General features: G+C 48.1%; 2 protein-coding genes across 4 annotated transcripts in view; both read right to left on the reverse strand.

Annotated features, from left to right (window-relative positions):
* Positions 1-15,341, reverse strand: part of ZNF70 (zinc finger protein 70) — a 67,808-nt gene extending 52,467 nt beyond the window's left edge. The window contains exons 1-2 of one of the 3 annotated variants that reach the window (XR_010318599.1): positions 12,344-12,606; positions 6,468-11,352 (exon numbers count right to left, since the gene is read on the reverse strand). Coding sequence is in view for 2 of the 3 variants with exons in the window: in XM_023559185.2 (XP_023414953.1) it covers positions 9,929-11,275 (1,347 nt within the window). In the remaining variant the exon portion in view is untranslated. Of the gene's footprint in view, positions 1-655; positions 11,353-12,343; positions 12,607-15,248 lie in introns of those variants that run through there. The other 2 variants (XM_023559185.2, XM_064272392.1) reach the window with 2 other exon arrangements.
* Positions 15,342-16,636: 1,295 nt separating this feature from the next.
* VPREB3 (V-set pre-B cell surrogate light chain 3) lies at positions 16,637-20,696 on the reverse strand. Its single transcript, XM_003419087.3, has 2 exons — positions 17,860-20,696; positions 16,637-17,117 (listed from the first exon to the last, which is right to left on the reverse strand). Exons 1-2 carry the CDS (start codon positions 17,999-18,001, stop codon positions 16,795-16,797), a joined length of 465 nt encoding a protein of 154 aa, XP_003419135.2. The 5' UTR covers positions 18,002-20,696; the 3' UTR covers positions 16,637-16,794.
* Positions 20,697-23,475: the final 2,779 nt, after the last annotated feature.

A 23,475-nucleotide genomic window follows, 5' to 3' on the forward strand; every position in this document is an offset into this window, starting at 1 on the left:
ATCCGAGTCAGGCTGCTGTTCACTTGACCTAGAATTCATCTGCTTGTACAGATCAAGTAAATATTTAGTAGATTTCCTATCTATTTCACTCCTAGGGACACCATGACTAAGTAGACAATGCCATAAGTCCATAGGAGTCAGACTGTTCTGATTACTTCTTTGACTTTGCTGTCCATTATGGTAACCACACCCACCTTGTCTTTGTCAATTGAGTGCCACCACTTGGCCCCTACCACCAGAAGCTCCAGTCAGCCCCATTGTAATTAGATGTCTTAATTCAGTTAGGGTAGTTCCCACTGTCAAATCTGACTTACATAAAATAGCAATCACAGCAGTCTTAAAAGATACTGGAGATCCCTTCACAAATTTGTTCCTCACCATTATGGTAAAAGGTGTGTCCTCTGGGCATTCCATCTGTGGGTCTGTGGGTCTAACCTGATAAATTCACTCTAGCATGCCAATTTCCTTAAGCCTTTGGATACCTTCTTCTACAATATACCAAGGCAGGTCTGGTACTTCAACTAGATTTAGTGTAGGTCACCACATAATCCATGCTTCAGCAGCCCAACCAAAAAAACTATTAAATCCTTTCCTAACTTCTCGAGCTGAAACACTGAGTGAAGAATCTGTGCTTAGTGAGCCCATATCAATAAACTCAGACCGATGCATCTTTATGTTCCTTGCACCATTATCTCACATCCTTAACAGCCATTCTCACACATATTTCCCAGGTTTCTGTTTGTACATATTAGAAAATTCAAGCAGTTCTTTTGGAGTGTAGCATACCTCCTCCTGGGTTACATTTTGTGATTTACCTTTTGAGGCTCACTGGGACTTTAGTCTAGTTATAGGTCTAGAAGCCAAAATCAGTAGGGAAATGTTTTGAGAACATTCAGCATTGTCTTGTAAGGCTTCTGCCTTTATAATGTCCCAGGCAATGACTCAGACAAAGGCACTTTAGATACAGTTGGGTTAATCTCATTAGATGGGAGTGGAGGGGCTAACGGTTCTGTTGGTAGGAGTGATTCACTGGAATTTAGGGGCTCAGTGTCTCCAGCTTCCTGATTATCTGCCCACATGTCCCCATCCCAGCTTTCAGGATCCCAGTTCTTCCCAATCGATGCCCTCACTTTAACTTCTGACCCCTCTCGAGTTTAGCAGCTGAGTTGGTGTTGTAATTCAGCCACTCTTACACTAAGACTCTGGGTTTGGTTTATGGCAATATCAGCTGCTACTATAAGAAATAAGGTTTTCTTTCAAGGCACAAGTGGAAACTTTGAGGTCCTTTATGCAGTGCTCGAGCTTTGACTCTGAAGCCCTAAGCTCATCTCTTTCTTTCACTAGTTTGTCTAGTGAAAGCAGGACCAACCAGCTTCCTTATACTTCTCATTATGACAAAATTGTAGAAAGGTATCATACATGCAATCACCCAGAGCCTCGTCTTTCACCAATACCTGATCCACTGGTGGTGATATTCTGTGTATTTGAATTGCCGCCTTATGCCATGGATCAGCAGTGCCCTCATTACTACTGGAAGCAGACTCATCGTCTTTAAGACTAACCAGACTTTAAAACCAATTTAGAAAATTCATCCTTACAATTTTGTTTCTCTAGAACCACTCTCAGTACCAAATGTCTTAGGCTGGGTTCTCTAGAGAAGCAAAACCAGAAAATCATATAAATATACATACAGAGATTTATATCAAGGAAATGGCTCACACAGTCATAGAGGTTGTAACGTCCCAAGTCTGTGGGTCAGGAAAGAGGCTTCTCCTGATTCACGTAGCCGCAGGGGCTGGTGAACCCAAGATCAGCAGGCCAGACAGCAGGGCTGTTGCTCACAGGCTGTGAATATCAACGAATGCCAAGATCGGCAGGCAAGACCACAGGTAAGGTGCTAGCTCAAGTCCCAAGAACTAGAAGTCAGACAAACAGGAGCCAGCTGCAGGATCTCCAATGAGCAAAAGCCCCACAGCCCTGATTGAACATCTGCCCACAGTTGATGCAGGCCACACACCCAAGAAAACTCTCCTTCAACTGACTGGCTGCTCACAGCAGATGCCATCATAGGGGTGATCAAGTATCAAATCTCAACAGGGAAGTGATCACAACATTACACAACTGCCAAAACACTGAAAATCATGGCCCAGCCAAGCTGACACACAATCTTAACCATCACACCATCACACCCACCTTGGTCACCACCACACACCCCAATTCCACTCACTAGTTTGGCTTTCTGGATTTTCAGGTGCTGGAGGTCAGGGAGTTTTCCTCCCATCAGAAAAGTGTCTCTCCTTCCACTCCCCTGTAAATCAATGCATCCACCTTGGGTAATGTGTGTGAATGTCCACTTGCCCCCAAGAGCCGAGCAACTCTGAGGGGACCAAGGCGATCTGGCTTTTACCATTTGCTGCCTCTGAGAAGTCCTGGCAGCACCCCAGCAGGGCTCCAGCATGGCACCAGGACTGTTTCCTTCCCTAGGGCTGCTGGGCTGATCAAGACAGTTCCAGCACTTGCCTCCTCTGGGACTGCAGGATGCACAGGAGACGCCTGCCACTTGAAGCTGTCTCTCCCAAACAGACCAGATCACCCTGGCTCGGACGGGTCTCCCCAGTGTGGAGTTGGAACTACTATACACCTGCAGTCAGGTCCCTCCCAAAGTGGCACTGGCAGGCTCTTCCTTCTCCTCTCCTGAAACAGCCCCCCACAGCTTATTCTGGCTACTTCTGTGGAAAGGGGGCTGCCATGGATTCAATTGTGCCTCCCAAAAATAAGTGTCAACTTGGTTAGGCCATGATTCCCAGTATTGTGTGGCTGTCCTCCATTTTAGGATTTTCCTATGTGTTATAAATCGTCATCTCCGCCTGTGGTTAAAGAGGATTAGGGTGGGATGTAATACCCTTGCTCAGGTCACATCCCTGATCCAATGTAAAGGGAGTTTCCCTGGGGTGTGGCCTGCACCACCTTTTACCTTACAAGAGATAAAAGGGAAGCAAGCAAAGAGTAGGAGGCTTCATACCACCGAGAAAGCAGTGTCAGGAGCAGAAGCATCCTTTGGACCCAGGATTCCTGTTTGGAGAAGGTCCTAGTCCAGGGGAAGATTGATGACAAGGACCTTCCTCCAGAGCTGACAGAGAGAGGAAGCCTTCCCCTGGAGCTGACGCCCTGAATTTGGACTTGCAGCCTACTAGACTGTGAGAAAATAAATTTCACTTTGTTAAAGCCATCCACTTGTGATATTTCTGTCATAGCAGCTCTAGAGGACTAAGACAGGCATCCAGAGCAAGAGACTTGGGCAAGGAGGCCCTGCAGGGTGGAGCACTATCCTTTGTCAGTGCTGGCCCCTAACATCCCTGAAGGTTTATAATGCAAGACCAGGCTCTGCAGCAACTGCCTGACCCTAGATTGTTCCTGGAAGGCAGGACCACTGTAAGGGAGGGTGTCAGCAACAACGGCGACACCCTTGGCCACCTATCTCCACTGTTAGGAATATATACAAGGGAAATACCCCAAGTATTTCTGAAGAACACTTGGCCCTCACCACTCTAGCTCCTTGATATTCAAAGTGTGGTCTACGGACCAGCATCAGTACAACCTGAGAACAGTTAGAAATACAGTCTCGGGCCCCAGCGCAGGCCCCTTGGTCAGAACCTGTGATTTAACCAGATCTCCTGGCAAAGCCTAGTTTGAGAAGCACAGGTTCAGCACAGTGGTTCTCCACCCAGCCTGCACATTTAGAACCACCTGGAGGTGCTTTTAAAATCCGGACACCCAGGTCACACACCAGGGCAGTAAGATCAAAATCTCAGGGTAGGATCCAGGCAGCAGCATTTGAAGCGTTCCCAGGCGGCCCCTGTATGAGGTCCCCATATACAGCCATGTTGAGGACCAGCCCTGGTTCAGTAGAAAAAGAATTGGCTGAGCCCCAGCTCTGCCACTAAATTGCTGCACACCTTGGGCAAGTCATCAACTGCTCTGGGCCTCAGCTTCTGTACCTGCAACAGAAGTGGCCAGGAGTGACCAACTCCTCAAGCCCTTGGAGCTGTGACAGAGCATCCCCTCTCTCCCTGGAGATGTTGGCAGGGTCCAGCTGTGGGGTGGGGGAGGGGAGACCGGCCTGGACGAGGGGAATGGGAAGGGGTACGAGACCACCTTGCCAGAGTAAAAGCTTCCATGAGTTCTGCCTAAATCTTGGACTGTCTTTTAAGGAGTCACAGTGATAGCCACAAAACAGCTTATCTCCCGTCTCCCACCATCCCAGTCATGGTCAATGTTTCCCGATGTTTCCTCAGGCTGCTATGTTACTGTGACATCTCTAAGACACAAAGGCACATAATGAATGTATTATCAGGACTACATGCTTACTTGTTTACCTCCACCTCTCTTCAAGTGACAAGTTCACTCACGGAGGATGGGACAGATCCATATCTGAACATTGGTGGCACAGTGGTTAAGTGCTCAGCTGCCAACTGAAAGGTCAGCAATTCAAACCCACCAGTTGTCTCATGGGAGAAAGATGTGGCAGTCTGCTTCCATAAAGATCACAGCCTTGGAAACCATGTGGGGCAGTTCTACTCTGTCCTATAGGATCACTATGAGTTGGATTCAACTCGATGGCAATGGGTTTGGTTTTTTAGGGTTTTATATTTAGCAGTATTTTCTAAAAAATAAAGCACAGTGGAATGTTCTAAGTTATGTTGAAAGAACTCTAGGAGTAAGAAAAACTAAACCAAATATTTCAGAGTGCTAATAGTGCAATAATTAACTGCACCTCACGGTTTGCCAAGCACATCTGCCTCACTCCATAGGAGCCCTACAAGGCTATAAGGGGGGCATTGTTCCCCCCTTGTTACGCCAAGGACACTGAAGTCAGAGGCCAAAGACATGGAGAGTGGGCTCAGGGCAGAGCCCAGCACTGACCCCAAATGTGACAAGATCTCTGGTCTACCCAAAAATGATACTCCAAATGTAGTTAGAGATAGTGGAAAAAATGAGCATGATCTTTTGGGCTAAATGACTTAATATACATTAAAATATTAAGATGATAATAAACGATGCCTTACTCTTAAAAAACAATGTCAATGACAAGAGGACTTCTTACATAAGAAAAATAATTACAGACAGAATCAGAAAACAAAATCCAACAATTTGCTGTTTATAAGTTACAGATATACAGGAAAATATGTACTCAAATTCAAAAAGTAAAATGCTGAACTAAATTCTATCATGCAAATGCAAATTCAAGAAAAGCAAGGAGCTTCAATTATGACATTTGGAAAAGTGAAGCTTAGGCTGGAAGCATTGAAAGAGGCAAAGAGGGCACTAAAAGGCACAGTTTTTCAATATAACACTATTAACTATATATGCCCCAAATATTACAGTTTTATTGACAATTTATATACCCTATTTTCTTAAAAGGGATTTGAGAAAACTACATGACTAACACAGCAACATATATAAGAGAAATAGAGAAACCATAAAGAAGAAAACAGAAAATCAGATTATAATTAGAACAGGTAAACTCGTGTTTATAACTGTTTGGGGGTCACACAGCCCTTTCGAAATCTGATGAATGCTACAGAGGCCTCTCCCAGAAAAATCCATTCACACATATACCGCCATAGCTTTGTGAAATCCCTGGGGGCCCACCAGCCCCTAAAGCCCCTGCATGCTATGGACTTCTAAGTAGTCCATGAACCCCAGGCTAAGAACTCTGAAGTAAATAAAAGAGAAAGTATGGGTTTGAATAAAATGATCAAAAAATTGATTTAACAAATAGAACTGATGAAGTAAAAGTACATTTCTTGAGAGTACATAAATGCTTTGTGAAAATTGATATTATACTCAGGTTCAAAGAAATTCTAAGGACACTCAGAAATGTTGCACACTACAGTGCAATAAGAAATAAACAGCAATTACACAAGCATTCATCACCTGGAAATATTAAAAAAAAAAAAAAAAAGTAGCAATAACATTTGGGCCAAAAGGAAATTTCTAATAACAAAAAAATTCCACGTCCAAACTTCATGAAGTGCCAACAAAGCTATCAGAGAAAATTACAAACCCAAGTACCGATATTCACTAGAAGTAACAAAAATATTAATTATATCTAAATAATTAATCTTACAATTGTAAAGTATTAAGCCACAACACCAAAAAAGAGCCAACTACATATAATTTGGCAAAACAATCAGATCAGTAAACAAATCAAGAGTGGGAGCTTCACAGCACTCAACATTTAAGTAAACCACCATCATAGAACAGAAAAAAATATAAAACAAACCACCACATTCAAGGAAGATTAAAACAATACTAAGGACAATCTCTTTTAACTTTATACCGTTTGAGACTCTAAATAGAAGAATTACAAAAATACATCATTAAACACTGAAAGAAGTTGAGCAGGCTCCTCATAAAGAATAGAGCTCCACTCATACTTCCAACAAAAAAGTACTTGGTCTTACCACGTTCACGTGAGAATCCGTTAACCCTTTAGAACCCATTCTCCATTGAGTCGAGTCGATTCCGACTCATAGTGACCATACAGGGCAGAGCAGACCTGTCCCATAGGGTTTCCAAGGCTGTAATCTTGACGGAAGCAGATTGCCACATCTTTTCCCTCCAGAGTAGCTGGTGGGTTTGAACCACTTATCTTTCAGTTAGCAGCCAAGCACTTTAACCACTGCACCAGCAAGGCTCCTAACCCTTCAGAACAGGGATCTAACTCTCATGTTTCATAAACTGTCAAAAAGAAAGGAGGAGGACAGAGAGCCTGAGGAGAAGAAAAAAGTACATATTGCCAAAATGTGAACACAGTGACAGTTATGAGAACCTGGAGATGGAAAAGTTTCTGGCAGACGGTGGCATGAACTCCATGGGCACGTTCAGAGGGCAGTCAACTGGATTGGCTGAACCAAGTGTGTGCGCAGAGTAGCCCCTGAAGGTTAGTTTTAAGGAGAATGGCAATTTATATAAAATGACGCTTTACGAAACCAATCTGGTTAGGGTGTGCAGGAAGAGTCAGAAAGGAGACCATGTGACAGGCCTGACCAAGGCTGACGGGGAAGGGGGCAGTAGGGTAGACTTAAAGAGTTAGATCTGCCAGGGCCCATGCTGGGAAGGTGTCTCAGCATTCATTCTTCTAGTTGCCATCAGTCCGACTCATACCCCATACGTGACACAAACCCCATATGTGTCAGAGTAGAACTGTGCTCCATAGGATTTTCAATGGCTGACCTTCCAGAAGTAGACTGCCAGGCCTTTCTTTCAAGGCACCTCTGGGTAGACTCAAACCACCAACCTAGCAGCCAGGCACAGTAACCATTGCATCACCCAGGGGCTCCATTCTCTCTTCACTCCTGATAAATTACTGAAGGCCACTGGGGCAGGCCACCCACAATGCTCTGGAGGCCTGAACTGCTGGCTGAATGTTTCACATGCTCACAGAGAAGAGCTGGATGAGGAGTGGCTTATGTACTTAGTACCAGGACTCCTATTAAGATCTCCCTCCCTGTCCACCAGACCCAACATTTAGAAAGGTCTGGCCCTAAAAGGACCCCCGTGGTCATGGCCCCCAGACATTCTGTTGGCCCAAGACAGGAACCACTCCCAAAGCCAACTCTTCAGACAGGGATTGGACTGGACAATGGGATAGAAAAAGATGCTGGTGAAGAACGAGCTTCTTAGACCAAGTAGACACTTGAGACTATGTTGGCATCTCCTATCTGGAAGGGAGATGAGAGGGCAGAGGGGGTCAGAAGCTGGCAGAATTGACACGAAAAGAGAGAGTGGAGGGAAGGAGCGGGCGGTCTTATTAGGGGGAGAGCAATTAGGAGTATATAGCAAGGAAACCCTGGTGGCGTGGTGGTTAAGTGCTACGGCTGCTAACCAGAAGGTCGGCAGTTCAAGTCTACCAGGCGCTCCTTGGAAACTTTATTGGGCAGTTCTACTCTGTCCTATAGGGTCGCTATGAGTCAGAATCAACTCGACAGCAGTGGGTTTGGTTTGGTTTAGCAAGGTGTACATAAATTTTTGTACGAGAGACTGACTTGATTTGTAAACTTTCACTTAAAGCACAATAAAAATTAAAAAAAAAAAACTCCTGGCCTATCAAGCCCCACTTACTAAGTAGCCATTATGATTTTCCCATGATTATTCATCAAAACTGTACATCACTGCTAAGCTGAGCTTCTGATCAGCTGAGATAACCAATGTTACCACCATGGGCTCATGTAATTCCAGCCATGCACTTTTGAAAAACTTGAAAATAGCTTATAGACTGCTCCCTCCTTGCGCTAGCTCCGTGGAGCCCAGTGGGAACCAGCACTAGAGACCTGCGTGGCTGCACTAAGGCCTGAGTGCCCAAAACAGACACTTATCAATCAGCCACAGAGTCACTACCCAAGCCAGCTCCTGGGGGCAGGGGTGGGGCAGGGAGCTGAGACAGCCTGGCTATGTTATAACATGATGATCCCCTGGGGAGCCTTCAGAATATACCAAGTTTTGGCCCAGCTCCAGGGATACAGATGGGATTGGTCTAGGTGGGACCCAGGATTGGCACTTTTTAAATGACCTCCAAGTATACTCTAGTGTGCCATGGAGAGGACAGGGATGTACAAGAATGTGGCATCAGAAGGACATATCCATCTGGGCAACATCAGGAGGATATCCATATACAGATGGGGTCACAGGGACACATGGACCGCAGCCCCTTGCTGACCCGGTACAGGCCTAAGAGGGTGAGGGAAGGCCTGACTTAACAAAGGGCCTGCTGCAAATTCGTCATTTTAGGAACAGCATGGGGCCACCCCACCAGTCTGAGGGCAGCATCTCTGAGTGGGGACCACTCAGGGTCTCCACTCTCAGCCACCATCTGGGACCACTCAAATTGCAAAGCACTTTCACATGTGGCCTCGATCTGCACAGAAGCCTCTCACCAGGCCTTGGAGGTGCACACCCAGGCCCCATGACCCCCTCTCACAGGTGGGGAAGCAGAGTCCCAGGGGGCTATGGGTGGTGCTTGCTCAAGGTCACACAGGCAGGATAGGGCCAAACTAGGATTTGAACCCAGATCTTGTGACTCCAGAACCACAGCCTTCTCCACCCTGCTCCACACACCCTCAGCATTAGCGGACAAAGAAAGGAGGATGCACAGCACAGACTGGAAGGGAACCCTACTGGTATCCCAGGTTCACTGAGTCTTGTGGGGCCTTATTCCAGGGAACAGTAATGCCTACTCTCCAGGCTGACTTAGAGCCAGCAGCCTCTCCTCCCTGTGGGAGACTCTGACAGAAGCCACCCTCTCTTTAACACAGAAAAGAGGGCCCACCACCCTCACTCCCAACCCCAAAACCCATCCTTCCAGACCCCTCTTTTCTCTATTAGCCTGTTATGATTGTCCCCAACAATGCCTGACCCAGGCAGAAGAATCCATTTTGCCTGCTGATGAATCTGCTTTTGAATTCGTTTTTCTTTGGGTGATTTGAGCTACGAGCACAGTTTCTGACTTCAGAAACTGCCACGCTGAGGGTTAATGTTAAAGAGTTAATCTGACATTTTCATGGGTGTAACTCAACTTTCTCCTTTTAATGTTTATTCTTCTTCTTCTGGATTCTGGAATAAGCAAATAGAGGAAAAAACTGTATCTCACGGGCTTACGAGTCAAACAGGAGAACGAGAACACCTCCATTTCCTCCGCCTGCCTAGCACCGCACCCGCCCTTCCACTCTGATATCTGCTGAGTGTCGAGCTCCTTACCAGGTGCCACAAGGGCTTTCTTGCTACTGTGGATATTCAGGGGCGCTGGGACTGGAGGGCCTCTGTTCAGTGCTACCATCAGAAGGCAGGTGGGGTCTAACAGACAAAGCAATATGGACACAGACTCTGCCCAGTAAAGGTTGGCATGCTTTGCTACCAGCTCTTCCTGTTACGATTTCTCCCCGGCATGGATCTTCTGGTGCCGGATAAGGTGTGAGCTGCCCCGGAAGGACTTGCCGCACATATTGCACTCATAAGGTTTCTCCCTGGTGTGGGTTTTATAGTGCTCAATGAGAGCTGACCGGTGCCGGAAAGCTTTCCCACACTCATTACAGGTATAGGGCTTCTTCCCAGTGTGGATCCTCTGGTGCTGGATGAGGGCCGAACTGTGGCAGAAGGCCTTGCCACACTGGCCACACTCGTAGGGCTTCTCCCCTGTGTGGATCCGCTGGTGCTCGATGAGTGAGGAGCTCTGGCTAAAGGCTTTCCCACACTTGTGACACTTGTAGGGCTTCTCACCCGTGTGCGTCTTGCGGTGCTCAATGAGGTTGGAGCTCTGGCTGAAGGCTTTCCCACACTCCTCACACTTGTAGGGTTTCTTCCCAGTGTGGATCCTCTGGTGCCGGATGAGGTGGGACCTGTGACAGAAGGCTTTCCCACAAAGCTCACACTCATGGGGCTTCTTCAAGGTGTGGATTTTCCGGTGCTGGCTCAGGCCTGAACTTTGGTTGAAGGCCTTCCCACACTCCATGCACTGGTATGGCTTCTCTCCAGTATGAATTCGCTCGTGCTTCCGGAGACTTGCACTCCTGCTAAAATCCTTCCCACACGCCCTGCACTCATAGGGCCTCTTGCCAGTGTGGGTCTTCTGATGCTGTGTGAGGGCGGAGCTCTGGCGAAAGGCCTTGCCACACTCCTGGCACTCATAGGGCTTCTCCCCAGTGTGGATGACCTGATGTCTAAGCAGATGAGAGCTCTGGCTGAAGGCCTTCCCACACTCAAAGCACTCGTAGGGCTTCTCCCCTGTGTGGATCACTAGGTGTCTCAACAGATGCGAGCTCTGGCTGAAGGCCTTGCCACACTCCCGGCATGCATAGGGCTTGGCTGGCTGTACCACTCTGTGAGGGTTGTTAAGCACCATGTCCCCCCAGCCTGCTTTCTGGCCATCACACTTGCTGGAGTCTTCTCCACCATGGACTATCTGACACATACTGAGGTCTGGCTTCTGGAGGAAGGTTTGCCCAAACAGCTCATCATCCTGGGGTCTGGTGGTTGAGGGCACATTCCGATGTTGAACAGGGCTAGAGCACAGACTGAAATTTCCCCCATAATCACCACACTCACTGCCCTGTTCCCCAAGAGGGATCTCCTTGTAGATGACAGCCATGTGCTCCAAACTTCTGTCCTGAAGAAAAGGATTCCCTAGCTCCTCCCCTGGGAAAAGTTCTCTCTGCATCTCTAACCTGTCCGCAAACACAAAGGTCTCAGCAAACTTGGTTCCTGGGGAGACTTCCATTGTGAACTGAGGATCACCCCAATTATAGTGATCCTTCAAAAATGTTCTTCTCTGCAACACCGTTACTGTTCTCGCACCTGAAAGGAAAAAAAAGGACATGGTCGTGTCAGCAAGTAAAATGCCTACTGTGTGCCTCCTCTCTGGGCTAGAATCTGTAGTGGTAACAGCAAAATAAATATGTGACACAGCTTGTCTTTGAGATGATCCCAACCAAATCACAGACAAGGTTGCTGTACTAGAAGCAATTATAAGAAAGACAGATAGACCACTATGCCAGCTGCAGTCAAGTCGACCCTGGCTCATGACAGCCCCACGTGCCAGAGTAGACCTGTGTCCCACAGGACTTTCGATGGATGATTTTTTGAAAGTAGATCGCCAGGCCTTTCTTCCAAGGTGTCTCTGGGTGAGTTCAAACTGCCAACTTTTGGTTAGCACCTTAGCACACTAACCATTTACACCCCTCAAAGTCTCCAGACAGACACAATCTGTGTCTACATTGTGATATCCAGATTATACAGGCTGAAGGTGCTTAGGAAGTAAAGCCCCAAGGAAAGCTAAAATAGCAAGTGGGGTCACTATGGCAAAGAGACAAGACTGGAGGATTTGGGGATGGGGGGCTGGTGGGAAAGAGAAAATACTTCCCTCCTACACTAGGTTAAGGAGTCCTGATGACACAGTGGTTAAGCACTCAGCTGCTAACCAAAAGGTAGGCAGTTCAAATCTACTAGCTGCTCTGCAGGAGAAAGATGTAGCAGTCTGCTTCCTTAAAGAGTATAGCCTTGGAAACCCTATGGGATAGTTTTACTCTGCCCTATCAGGTCACTATGAGCCAGAATCAACTCGAAGGCAATGGGTAAGTGGGTGGGTATACTAGGTTAATTGTACCATTTCCAACCAGTGCCCAAGCCAGGATCTTGGGAGTCAAGACTATACCTTCTCACTCCCTGTCCATTTCCTGAGGCTTCACTGAGGGGTCTCAGCCTCCCTGTGCCACTGCCACTCCACGGCTCAGGCCTTACTGCTACTCCCCAGGATTATTTCAATGTCACCTCCTAATTGGCCACCTACCTCCAGCTTCTAGAGTCCCTGGGTGGTGCAAATGGTGAAGACGCTTGGCTGTTAGCCAATAGGCTCATGGTTCAAGTCCACTCAGAAGCATCTCAGAAGAAAGGCCTGGCAATCTACTTCCAAAAAACCAGCCATTGAAAACCCTGTGGAGCACAGGTCTACTCTGGCACACACGGAGTTGCCATGAGTTGGAGTTGATTCCACGGCAGCTGCTAACTCCAGCTTTCCCTCCTTCCTCCAGTCCATTGTCTCTATTGACCAAGAAAAAAAAAAAAAAACAAGCCTGTTGAGTTGATTCTGACACATGGCAACCCCATGTGTTACACGGTAGAAATGCTTCACAGAGTCTTCTTAGCTGTAAACTTTACAGAAGCAGATCACCAGGCCTTTCTTCCGTGGTACCACTGGGTGGGTTTGAACCATCAACCTTCAGGTTAGCAGCCAAAAGCAAACCGCCTGTGCCACCTAGGACCCAAAACACGAATCTGATCATGTAGTTCCCCTTCTTAGGATCTTGCAACAGTTTCCTGATGCCTACAAAACAGAGCCCCACTCCTTCACAAAGCCTTTATGCTGGCCTCCCAGTCCCTCTCCTACCTGTCCCTCACACCCCTAGCCTTACAACTCAACCATTCCTCTGGCTGCTGTCTCCAGTCTCTGTGCCTAACAGAGGATTGCAGGACTCCTGCTCTCAGACTGCCCCTTGCTCATCCTCAGAGACTCAGTTCAAACATCCCCTTCCCTGAACCCTGATTATGAGGCTCTCAGGCAGGGCTCACCATGCCTCCTCAGTGGCCCATGACACTCGGCACACGCCCATGACAGCACTCACCCTGGATGGCAAACATCAGTCTACACGACCCTCCCCACCATTGTGCTCCTTCCTCTTGGAACCCCTAGCATCCAGCACAACGGCACCACCCTTACACACACTTTTGCTGAAAAAAATAAGTGATCAAATGGAGAAAAAGCTGCATGGTTTTGTGCTAGAACTACCAAATTTTTTCCTCTCCCCAAAATTCTTTATTCCTTGCACCAAAGTTTAAGGCGTAAACATACTAAATTAATCATAATAGTCACAGCGAAACTCATTCCTACTAGAAATGATTTTGTAAAAATAATTTTCCAGCCAGTAGAAAGGTCAGATGTGAAAAAAGCACAGAACTAAAATGTCCTCAAAATTCTTTGACCACTTCAACTCCTCCAACCTTCCCATCTCTTCAGTAATCCATGAACTCCAATCCTTCCAGTTCTCTCAACACCACTTTTCAACCTCAAGTCCAACAACCCTCCATTTTCACCCAGGCTCCCCTCCTTCCCTGCTGAGCTTGTCATTAGCTGCCTTTGAGTCAACCCCTGACTCATGGCAACCCTATACACAACAGAGCAAAGCACTGTCCGGTCCTGCGCCATATTAACAATTGGTTGTGGACCAGACTATTTCAGTCCACGGGGTTCTCATGGGCTGATTTTCGGAAGCAGATTGCCAGGCATTTCTTCCTGTCTTAGTCTGGAGGCTCTGCTGAAACCTGTTCAGCATCATAGCAGTACACAAGCCTCCAATGACAGACTGGGGTGGCTGCACTTGAGGCGGATAGGCCCAAAACCTGTTGCTGTCCAGTAGATTCCGACTCATAGCGACCCTATACGCCAGAGTAGAACTGCCCCATAGGGTTTCCAAGGAACGGCTGGTAGATTTGAACTGCTGACCTTTTGGTTAGCAGCTGAGCTCCTAACCACTGCGCCCACCAGGGCTCCATGATAGACACATAGTAGGTCCTTACTAAATGTGTGAGATTAGGCCCTATATACAGAGAGTCTAACTATAGGCATCTCTTCAGCTAACTCTCTGACCAGCATCAGGTTACTCACCTCCTCGCCCTGCTGCAACCAGCCACTAGCTCCCAACCTTGTCAACTCCTCCTAAGATGCCAGATGTTGTCAATGAAAATCATGATCAGGTCTGACACCCCCACAAATTTCCAGTCTCCGACTTCAGCTGAGACTCCCCACTTGGCTCCGGCATCCAACGACCTCCTGATTGCCAAACCCAGGCCTCTCTTCTCAGTCCTCCTCTTCCCAATCCATCTGGCACTGCTCACCAATAACCTTCTCAAAACCCTTCATGCCACAGAGTGCAAATTGGCAGCCTGGGGGATCTTGCCACAGACACATTTTGTTTGACTCTCAAACAGCTGAGCTTGTTGTTTTACTTCGCTGCCAATATTTAAAACTCAGTAGTTATCTTTCTCTTAGAAACAGGGAGATGTGACAATATGGGCCCACCCAACAACAACGATGGGGGGCTGGGTGCCCTCTTACTAATCCATCTTGTCTGCCCCTGTAGGCTTTGAGCCTGCTCCCACCCCTCCCCGCTTGATGCCTCGGATTCTGACACTTTTTCCCGAGATTTTCATGCCCTGTGATCCCTCCTTTGAGTATGTGTGGAACGCAACTCTCCCTCCACCCACCTGTTAAATCAGGAGTTTCCAAGGTTCCCTCCGGAGAGGTTTTACATTCCCCGCATGGACTACCTAAACGATGACTTCTCCACTCTGGATAAAAAGTTGGCAATCTTTAACCTGTGCCCCACGATTTTTTTTGTTTTTAAGGTTTGAACCGGAAATCCCAGAGGTCTGAAACTCATGCTTCCCACCCCTCCCGGGCCTCCCGCGGCTCCTCCCACCCCGTCACCCTGTCCCCCGGGAACCCCAGGCCCGGCCGACCCCCCGCATGTTTCCCGGTGGAGGTCCGCAGACCTGCACGCGCCCGCCGGGGGGCGACGCTGGGGCCCCTGCAAGCGCCCACCGCCTGGGACGCCCGCACCGGGGCCACGGGGGACCGGTGGTGGGGCGACTCGGAGGTCCAGGAGCCCCGAGCAGGTAACGGACGCGGGGCCGCTCACCTCCGCGGGGCGGGGCCGCTCACCTTGCGGGCGGGGCGGCAGGCGGCGGGGCGGGGCCGCACCCCAGCGGATCCAACCCGCTGCGGATGGGTCTCGCCGGCGCGGGTGTGACGCGCGCGCCCCACAGCCCAGCGCCCGGCCCGGCCCGCCCCAGGCACTTCCGGGGCCGCGCTACGCCGCGCGGAGGCCCCATCTCGGTGGTCCCGCCCGCCGGCGTCGGCGCGTAGCAGCCCGGCTGCCCAGCAGGGACCGGGCTCTGGAAGCTCCGTGCCGGTAGTGGGCCCGGCTGCCCCCAGAATTCTGCAGGAGGAAATTAAGGCGGGAGAGGCGGGCCGGCCCAGAGCCGCCAGAGACCAAGGGGAGGAGCGGAGAGGGGAAGCAGAGCTGTCAAATCTGTCACCCTGTGTGGACCCAAACAAATAAACCAAAAAAAAACCAAACCGGCTGCGGTCGAGTCGATTCTGACTCATAGTGACCGCATAAGACAGTAAAATTACCTCATAGTTTCCAAGGAGCGCCTGGTGGATTCGAACTGCTGACCTTGGTTAGCAGCCGTAGCTCTTAACCACTACTCCACCAGGCATGAGAACTCATTCCCCTTGAAATGGCAGCTCTGGCCCTGCCTGCCTTGCCCCACAGAAACAGGCCCGGGAGGATGGGGCCAGCAGGTGGCTGAGAATGTAGGCCTGACCTTCCCAAGACCCTGGACCCCTCCCAAGAATGTGCAACTGAGAGCTGAGGTCCAGACATGGGGAAGAGGGAAGAGGGATGTGTTCTTGAACTCCACCCTCACACTACTCGCAGAGGTTCTACCCTGCTTTTGATGGCAAGTCTTGTCCCTCTATCCAGTTCCCCTGCTGGACCCACTGGGACAGTGTCTTCTGGGATGAGGTTAAGGGACCCTCCACAGAAGGGAGGCCCCCCTACCTTCTCCCAGCCCCCAGCCCGGGCCTTTAGGTCTCTAGCCCCCACCCCAACTCACACCTGCTTCCCTGTCCCCTGAAGGCTGAGCCTGACTTGGACTTGGACAGAGACCCCAAGGAGTAGGCAGGGCTGCTCCTCCCCAAGCCAACCTGGGCTCCATGGAGACCCATCCCAGCCACCCCAACCAGCGAACGTTGGACCACAGCCAGCCATGCAGAACTGAGAGTGGCAAGGGCTGGTTCCTCTTTCTCCCCTTCCAACTCCCCGGCTCACAGGAAGGCCAGGCCACCAGTCTGAGCCTCCTGGGCGCCAGGGGGAGGCTGGGCCCCACCCCAAGGGTCTGGCGTGCTTCCTCTTCTACAACAATCCCCACAACCCTTCCCCTCCCCAGCCTCTCCTGCGCGAGCGCGCGCACACACACACACACACACACACACACACGCAAGACCCCAGACTGACCACAGTCACTTTCCCAGCTGGGACTTCATGCTCCTCACAATAGCTGTGATTGACAGGTTGAATTAAAAAAAAAAAAAAAAATTTTTTTTTTTTTTTTTAATCAGAGAAGGGAAAGCAAGGGCAGAGTGGGAGGCAGACAAGAGCACTCCTCCACGCTCCATCCCTAGGGGCTGGAGCCATAGGCCACAGAGCAGTAGTAATCTGCGTCATCCTCGGGCTGCACAGGGCTGATGGTCAGGATGCAGGCATTGTGGGCCATATCCCTGGTTGCTGAGAAGCGGGCTGGGACATCTTCAGGCCGGTGCTGTTCATCCTCTGAGCGGTAGTAAAGGAGGAACCGGGGGGCGCTACCTGCCCGCTGCTGGTACCAGGATACACCGTAGTTCCTGATGGCAGGGTGGGGGGTGCTGAGCATGCAGGCAAGCTGGGCCTTCTGGCCTGGGAAGACCAGCAGTGCATCTGGCTGGGCTAGACCTGGCTGGGAGGCTGACAGAGACAGACTGGCTCAGGCCCAGCCCAAGCCCCTTCCCTGTTGCCCCAAAGTCCTATTCGCAGAAGTTTCATAGCCCAGTGCCGTGGGATGAGCACTGGATGAGGTGCAGGAAGCTCAGTTCTGTGCGACCTAGCACACCCTCTCTGGACCTCAGTCCCCCTCTGAGAGTAAGGGGCTTAGAGTCGGTGACCCCTAAGTCCCTGTTAGTGCCATGTCCCAAGGATCCATGTTTGGCTGAGGGCCTAGTACTTGGAGAGTAGGACTGGGGGCCCCAGGTCCTCCTGCTGTCCACCCCCTTGCCCTGCAGACTCCTGCCCCCTCAGTCACATTGCTTCTTTCAAACCCTGACTACAAACCAACTACCCCAGGAAGCCTCCTAGGCTGCACCACCCCTCAGGTCAGCCTCAAGCAAGTGGCCACTGAAGACCTTCTCAGGTTTGATTGCCTCTGAGGCCCTGTGGGTAGTGACCAGCTTCCCTGTAAAGAACTGAGACCCCAAAGGGTCAAAGCCTGAAGGGAGTCTTGCGATCTGGTCATTCACAAGTGGGGAAACCGAGTCCCTGCCTTGCCCCAGCTCAGGGCAGACCCCCCTGGGGCTGGGTCTACCCTCTTCCTCAGTGCCCTTCCCACAACTGTTCACACTGTCCTAATCCATTTGCTTCCTTGCAGGATTTTTCTGAAGACACTGCAGTCTCCCGCCCCACTCCCAGGTGAACGAGGCCCCCAAGTGCTCACCTGCCAGGAGTGCCCCAACGAGGAGGACCAGGCATCGGGTGGCCATGGGCAGAGGCAGGGGGCAGATGGGTGTCATTCTGCTGGGCCCTGCTCCAGCTGCTGCAGGGTACTGCTGGGAAACCAGTGGACCACAACAAGACATGCAAATCAGCCTATTGATGTCAGGATCCTTGTCTCAAAAAGCCTTCTGCGAACAAGAGCCAGAAGTCTCCATGAGCAGTTATAGCAAGGGCTTGGAACTGGCTTTTTCCTGAGGTGTACAGTGGAGATAGATGGGTGGGTGGGTGGATGGATGGATACATGCGCAGATAGCTGCCATCAAGTCAACTCCAACTCGCGGCAACCTCATGTACAACAGAATGAAATGTTGCCTGGTCCTGTGTCATCCTCACGGTTGCCAGCATGTTCAAGGCAAATGTTGTGGCTATTGTGCCAATCCATCTCACTGAGGGTCTCTTTCACCCCTGGCCTTCAACTTCACCAAACGTGACGTCCTACTCAAGCAGTTGATTCTCCTGATATGTCTAAAGCAAGTGTGTCAAACAGTGTCCTCTTGTGATTCGTAGGGTTTTCATAGACTAATTCTTAGAAATAGATCTTCAGGCCTTTCTTCCTGCTCTTAGTCTGGAAGCTCTACCGAAACCTGTCCATCATGGGTGACCCTACTGGTATTTGAAATATCGATGGCATAGCTTCCAGTATCATAGCAACACACAAGCCACCACACTACAACAAACGGACAAAATAGTGGTTGCATACAGTAGAGTACACTAACCTTAAGTGTACAGCTTGATGATTTTATGTGTGTGCACAGCCCTGCAACACCCACTGGATCAAGACTTAGAACATTTCCATCATCCTAGAGGGCCCCTTCATGCATCTTCCCAGCCAGTAACAGCCTTGACCTGCAAGGGCAACCATCGTTCTGACTTTTATTAGTGTGCATTCATTTTGCCTGACCTAGGACTTCAAATTCCCCACGTGTCTGTCAGTTTGTCGTACTGAGGGGGCTTGCGTGTTGCTGTGATGCTGGAAGCTATGCTACCAGTATTCAGATAACAGCAGGGTCACCCATGGAGGACAGATTTCAGCTGAGCTTCCAGACTAAGACAGGCTAGGCAGAAGGACCTGGCAGTCTACTTCTGAAAGGCATTAGCCAGTGAAAACCTTATGAATAGCAGTGGAACATTGTCTGATATAGTGCTGGAAGATGAGCTCCCCAAGTTGGAAGGCACTCAAAAGATGACTGGGGAAGAGCTGCCTCCTCAAAGTAGAGTCGACCTTAATGATGTGGATGGAGTAAAGCTTTTGGGACCTTCATTTGCTGATGTGGCACGACTCAAAATGAGAAGAAACACCTGCAAACATCCATTAATAATTGGAACCTGGAATGTACGAAGTATGAATCTAGGAAAATTAGAAATCATCAAAAATGAAATGGAACACATAAACATCGATATCCTAGGCATTAGTGAGCTGAAATGGATTGGTATTGGCCGTTTTGAATCCGACAATCATATAGTCTACTATGCTGGGAATGACAACTTAAAGAGGAATGGTGTTGCATTCATCGTCAGAAAGAACGTTTCAAGATCTATCCTGAAGTACAACGTTGTCAGTGATAGGATAATATCCATACGCCTACAAGGAAGACCAGTTAATAAGACTATTATTCAAATTTATGCACCAACCACTAGGGCCAAAGATGAAGAAATTGAAGATTTTCATCAGCTGCTGCAGTCTGAAATTGATGAAACATGCAATCAAGATGCATTGATAAATAAGAGATATAAGTAAATGAGATAATCAAAACTGAGATTTTAAAAATAGAATATTGTGAATCACTTAGCCAATAAATTTGAAAACTTATATAAAACAATTTCCTAGAAAAATTAAACTTGCCGAAACTGGCTCAAGAAGACACACAAAACCAACTGGACCCGGTGACAGACAAGAGATGGGGAATGAAGGTGAAGGAGGACGACTTCTATCTATGTCTTTAACTCGTTGGATTTATGGATGTGAGTTCTATTGATTTGGAAGGGGAAAACTAAAAGAGAAGCAGAGCAGGCTGGAAAAAAAAAAACATGCATTGATAATTACTGGCAATTGGAATGTGAAAGTTGGAAACAAAGAAGAAGGATCAGTAGTTGGAAAATATGGCCTTGGTGATAGAAACAATGCCAGAGATCGAATGGTAGAATTTTGCAAGGCCAACAACTTCTTCATTGCAAATACCTTCTTTCACCAACATAATCAGTGACTATACACATGGACCTCGCCAGATGGAACACACAGAAATCAAATTGACTACATCTGTGGAAAGAGACAATGGAAAAGCTCAATACCATCAGTCAGAACAAAGCCAGGGGCCGACTGTGGAACAGACCATCAATTGCTCATATGCAAGTTCAAGCTGAAACTGAAAAAAATCAGAGCCAGTCCACGAGAGCCAAAATATGACCTTGAGTATATCCCGCCTGAATTTAGAGACCATCTGAAGAATAGATTTGACACATTGAACACTAATGACCGAAGACCAGATGAGTTGTGGAATGACATCAAGGACATCATCCATGAAGAAAGCAAGAGGTCATTGAAAAGACAGGAAAGAAAGAAAACACCAAGATGGATGTCAAAAGAGACTCTGAAACTTGCTCTCGGACATCAAGCAGCTAAAGCAAAAGGAAGAATTGATGAAGTAAAAGAACTAAACAGAAGATTTCAAAAGGTGTCTCCAGAAGACAGAGTAAAGTATTACAATGACATGTGCAAAGAGCTGGAGATGGAAAACCAAAAGGGAAGAACATGCTCGGCGTTTCTCAAGGTGAAAGAACTGAAGAAAAAATTCAAGCCTCGAGTTGCAATAGTGAAGGATTCTATGGGGAAAATATTAAACAATGCAGGAAGCATCAAAAGAAGATGGAAGGAATACACAGAGTCATTATACCAAAAAGAATTAGTTGATGTTCAACCATTTCAAGAGGTGGCATATGATCAGGAACCGATGGTACTGAAGGAAGAAGTCCAAGCTGCTCTGAAGGCATTGGTGAAAAACAAGGCTCCAGGAATTGATGGAATATCAATTGAGATGTTTCAACAAACAGATGCAGCGCTGGAGGTGCTCACTCGTCTATGCCAAGAAATATGGAAGGCAGCTTCCTAGCCAACTGACTGGAAGAGATCCGTATTTATGCCTATTCCCAAGAAAGGTGATCCAACCGAATGTGGAAGTTATAGAACAATATCATTAATGTCACATGCAAGCAAAATTTTGCTGAAGATCATTCAAAAACGGCTGCAGCAGTATATCGACAGGAAACTGCCAGAAATTCAGGCTGGTTTCAGAAAAGGACGTGGAACCAGGGATATCATTGCTGATGTCAGATGGATCCTGGTTGAAAGCAGAGAACACCAGAAGGATGTTTACCTGTGTTTTATTGAGTATGCAAAGGCATTCGACTGTGTGGATCATAACAAACTATGGATAACATTGCGAAGAATGGGAATTCCAGAATAACTTAATTGTGCTCATGAGGAACCTTTACATAGGTCAAGAGGCAGCTATTCAGATAGAACAAGGGGATACTGATTGGTTTACAGTCAGGAAAGGTGTGCGTCAGGGTTGTATTCTTTCACCATACCTACTTAATCTGTATGCTGAGCAAATAATCCGAGAAGCTGGACTATATGAAGAAGAACGGGGCATCAGGATTGGAGGAACACTCATTAACAACCTGTGTTATGCACATGACACAACCTTGCTTGCTGAAAGTGGAGAGGACTTGAAGCACTTACTAATGAAGATCAAAGACCACAGCCTTCAGTATGGATTGCACCTCAACATAAAACAAAAACCCTCACAACTGGACCAATGAGCAACATCATGATAAATGGAGAAAAGACTGAAGTTGTCAAGGATTTCATTTTACTTGGATCCACAATCAACACCCATGGAAGCAGCAGTCAAGAAATCAAAAGATGCATTGCATTGGGTAAATCTGCTGCAAAGGACCTCTTTAAAGTGTGGAAGAGCAAAGATGTCACCTTGAAGACTAAGGTGCGCCTGACCCAAGCCATGGTATTTTCAATTGCATCATATGCATGTGAAAGCTGGACAATGAATAAGGAAAACCAAAGAAGAATTGATGCCTTTGAATTGTGGTGTCGGCGAAGAATATTGAATATACCATGGACTGCCAAAAGAACAAAGAGATCTGTCTTAGAAGAAGTACAACCAGAATGCTCCTTAGAAGCAAGAATGGCGAGACTGCGTCTCACATACTTTGGACATGTTGTCAGGAGGGATCAGTCCCTAGAGAAGGACATTGTGCTTGGCAGAGTACAGGGTCAGCAGAAAAGAGGAAGACCCTCAACGAGGTGGATTGACACAGTGGCTGCAGCAATGAGCTCAAGCATAACAATGACTGTAAGGATGGCTCAAGACTGGGCAGTGTTTCGTTCTGGTGTGCACAGGGTTGCTATGAGTAGGAACCAACTCAATGGCACCTAACAACAACAACAAGACTTTAAATGAAGTGGAATGATATGGTGTGCCCTCTTTGATGTCTGGCATTATGAGTGGCACTCATGTGTGCAGCAATATTTAATTCATTCCCATTGCTGGGTGTCGTCCATCGTGTGAATGTACCTCAATTTGTCTATTTGTTCTTCTGTTGTTAGACAATGCGGGTCTTCCCAGTTTTGGGTGGTTACAAAGAAAACTGTTGTGAACCTTCCTGCCAATGTCTTTTGGTGTGTCCATATTCTCACTTCTGCTGGATAGACACTGTTATGGATTGAAATGTGTCCCCCGAAATATATGTTGGATTCCTGATGCCCATGCCTGTGGATGTCATCCCATTTGGGAATAGGGTTTTATTTATTAATGAGGTTCTACCAGTTTATCAGTGTAGAGTCATCATTTGTGAGTCATAAAAAGAGCAGATTAGACATTAGAAAGCACAATCAGGAAAAAAAAGGATGTCACATGAAGATTGGCAGGGAACCAAGGATTGCCAGCCTCTAGAAGCTGAAATAGACGAAGAAGGACCTTCCCTTAAAGCCACACACTCTGAATTTGGACTCCTGAACTGTGAGAAAATAAATGCCTGTTCTCTGAAGCCACCCACATATGGCATTTGTCACAGCAGCACTAGGAGACTAAGAAGCCCAGGAGGCAAATTGCTGGGTCATAGGGAATGTGCGCATTTAGCTTCAGTACAGACCACCATCCGTGCTCCCCCCAGCAGTATGAGAAAGATCCAGGGGCCCCAGCGGTGTGAGAGAGGTACAGAGTATGAGGGTCAGCACTTATTACCGGACAGAATTTTGAATTAATAGGTGAGCCACGGTGGTTTTCAACTTGGTTTTGAATCCTAGCTCCTCCTCTTCCTGACTGCATGATTTTAGCTAAGTTACTCCTCCTCTCCGTGCCTTGGTTTCCTCATGTGGAAAATGAAGATAAGCATAGTGTGAACCCGAGGGTTGTTGTCAAGATGCAAAGAGAAGATCTATTGCTCAAGAGGACAGTTGTGGTCCAGTGGTAAAATTCTCGCTTCCCATGCAGGAGACCCAGGTTCAAGTCCTGGACAAGGTGCCCCATGCAAAGCCACT

This window comes from Loxodonta africana, chromosome 19 (genome assembly GCF_030014295.1).
Source record: "Loxodonta africana isolate mLoxAfr1 chromosome 19, mLoxAfr1.hap2, whole genome shotgun sequence".
NCBI lineage: Eukaryota > Metazoa > Chordata > Mammalia > Proboscidea > Elephantidae > Loxodonta > Loxodonta africana.

Bases quoted from the DNA above. Each gene is read 5' to 3' on its own strand.
- VPREB3 (XM_003419087.3), bottom strand. From the start codon at position 18,001: ATGTCTTGTTGTGGTCCACTGGTTTCCCAGCAGTACCCTGCAGCAGCT. The intron at 17,118-17,859 runs GTGAGCACTTGG...TGTCTCTGTCAG, and splicing joins CGTTGGGGCACTCCTGGCAG to CCTCCCAGCCAGGTCTAGCC.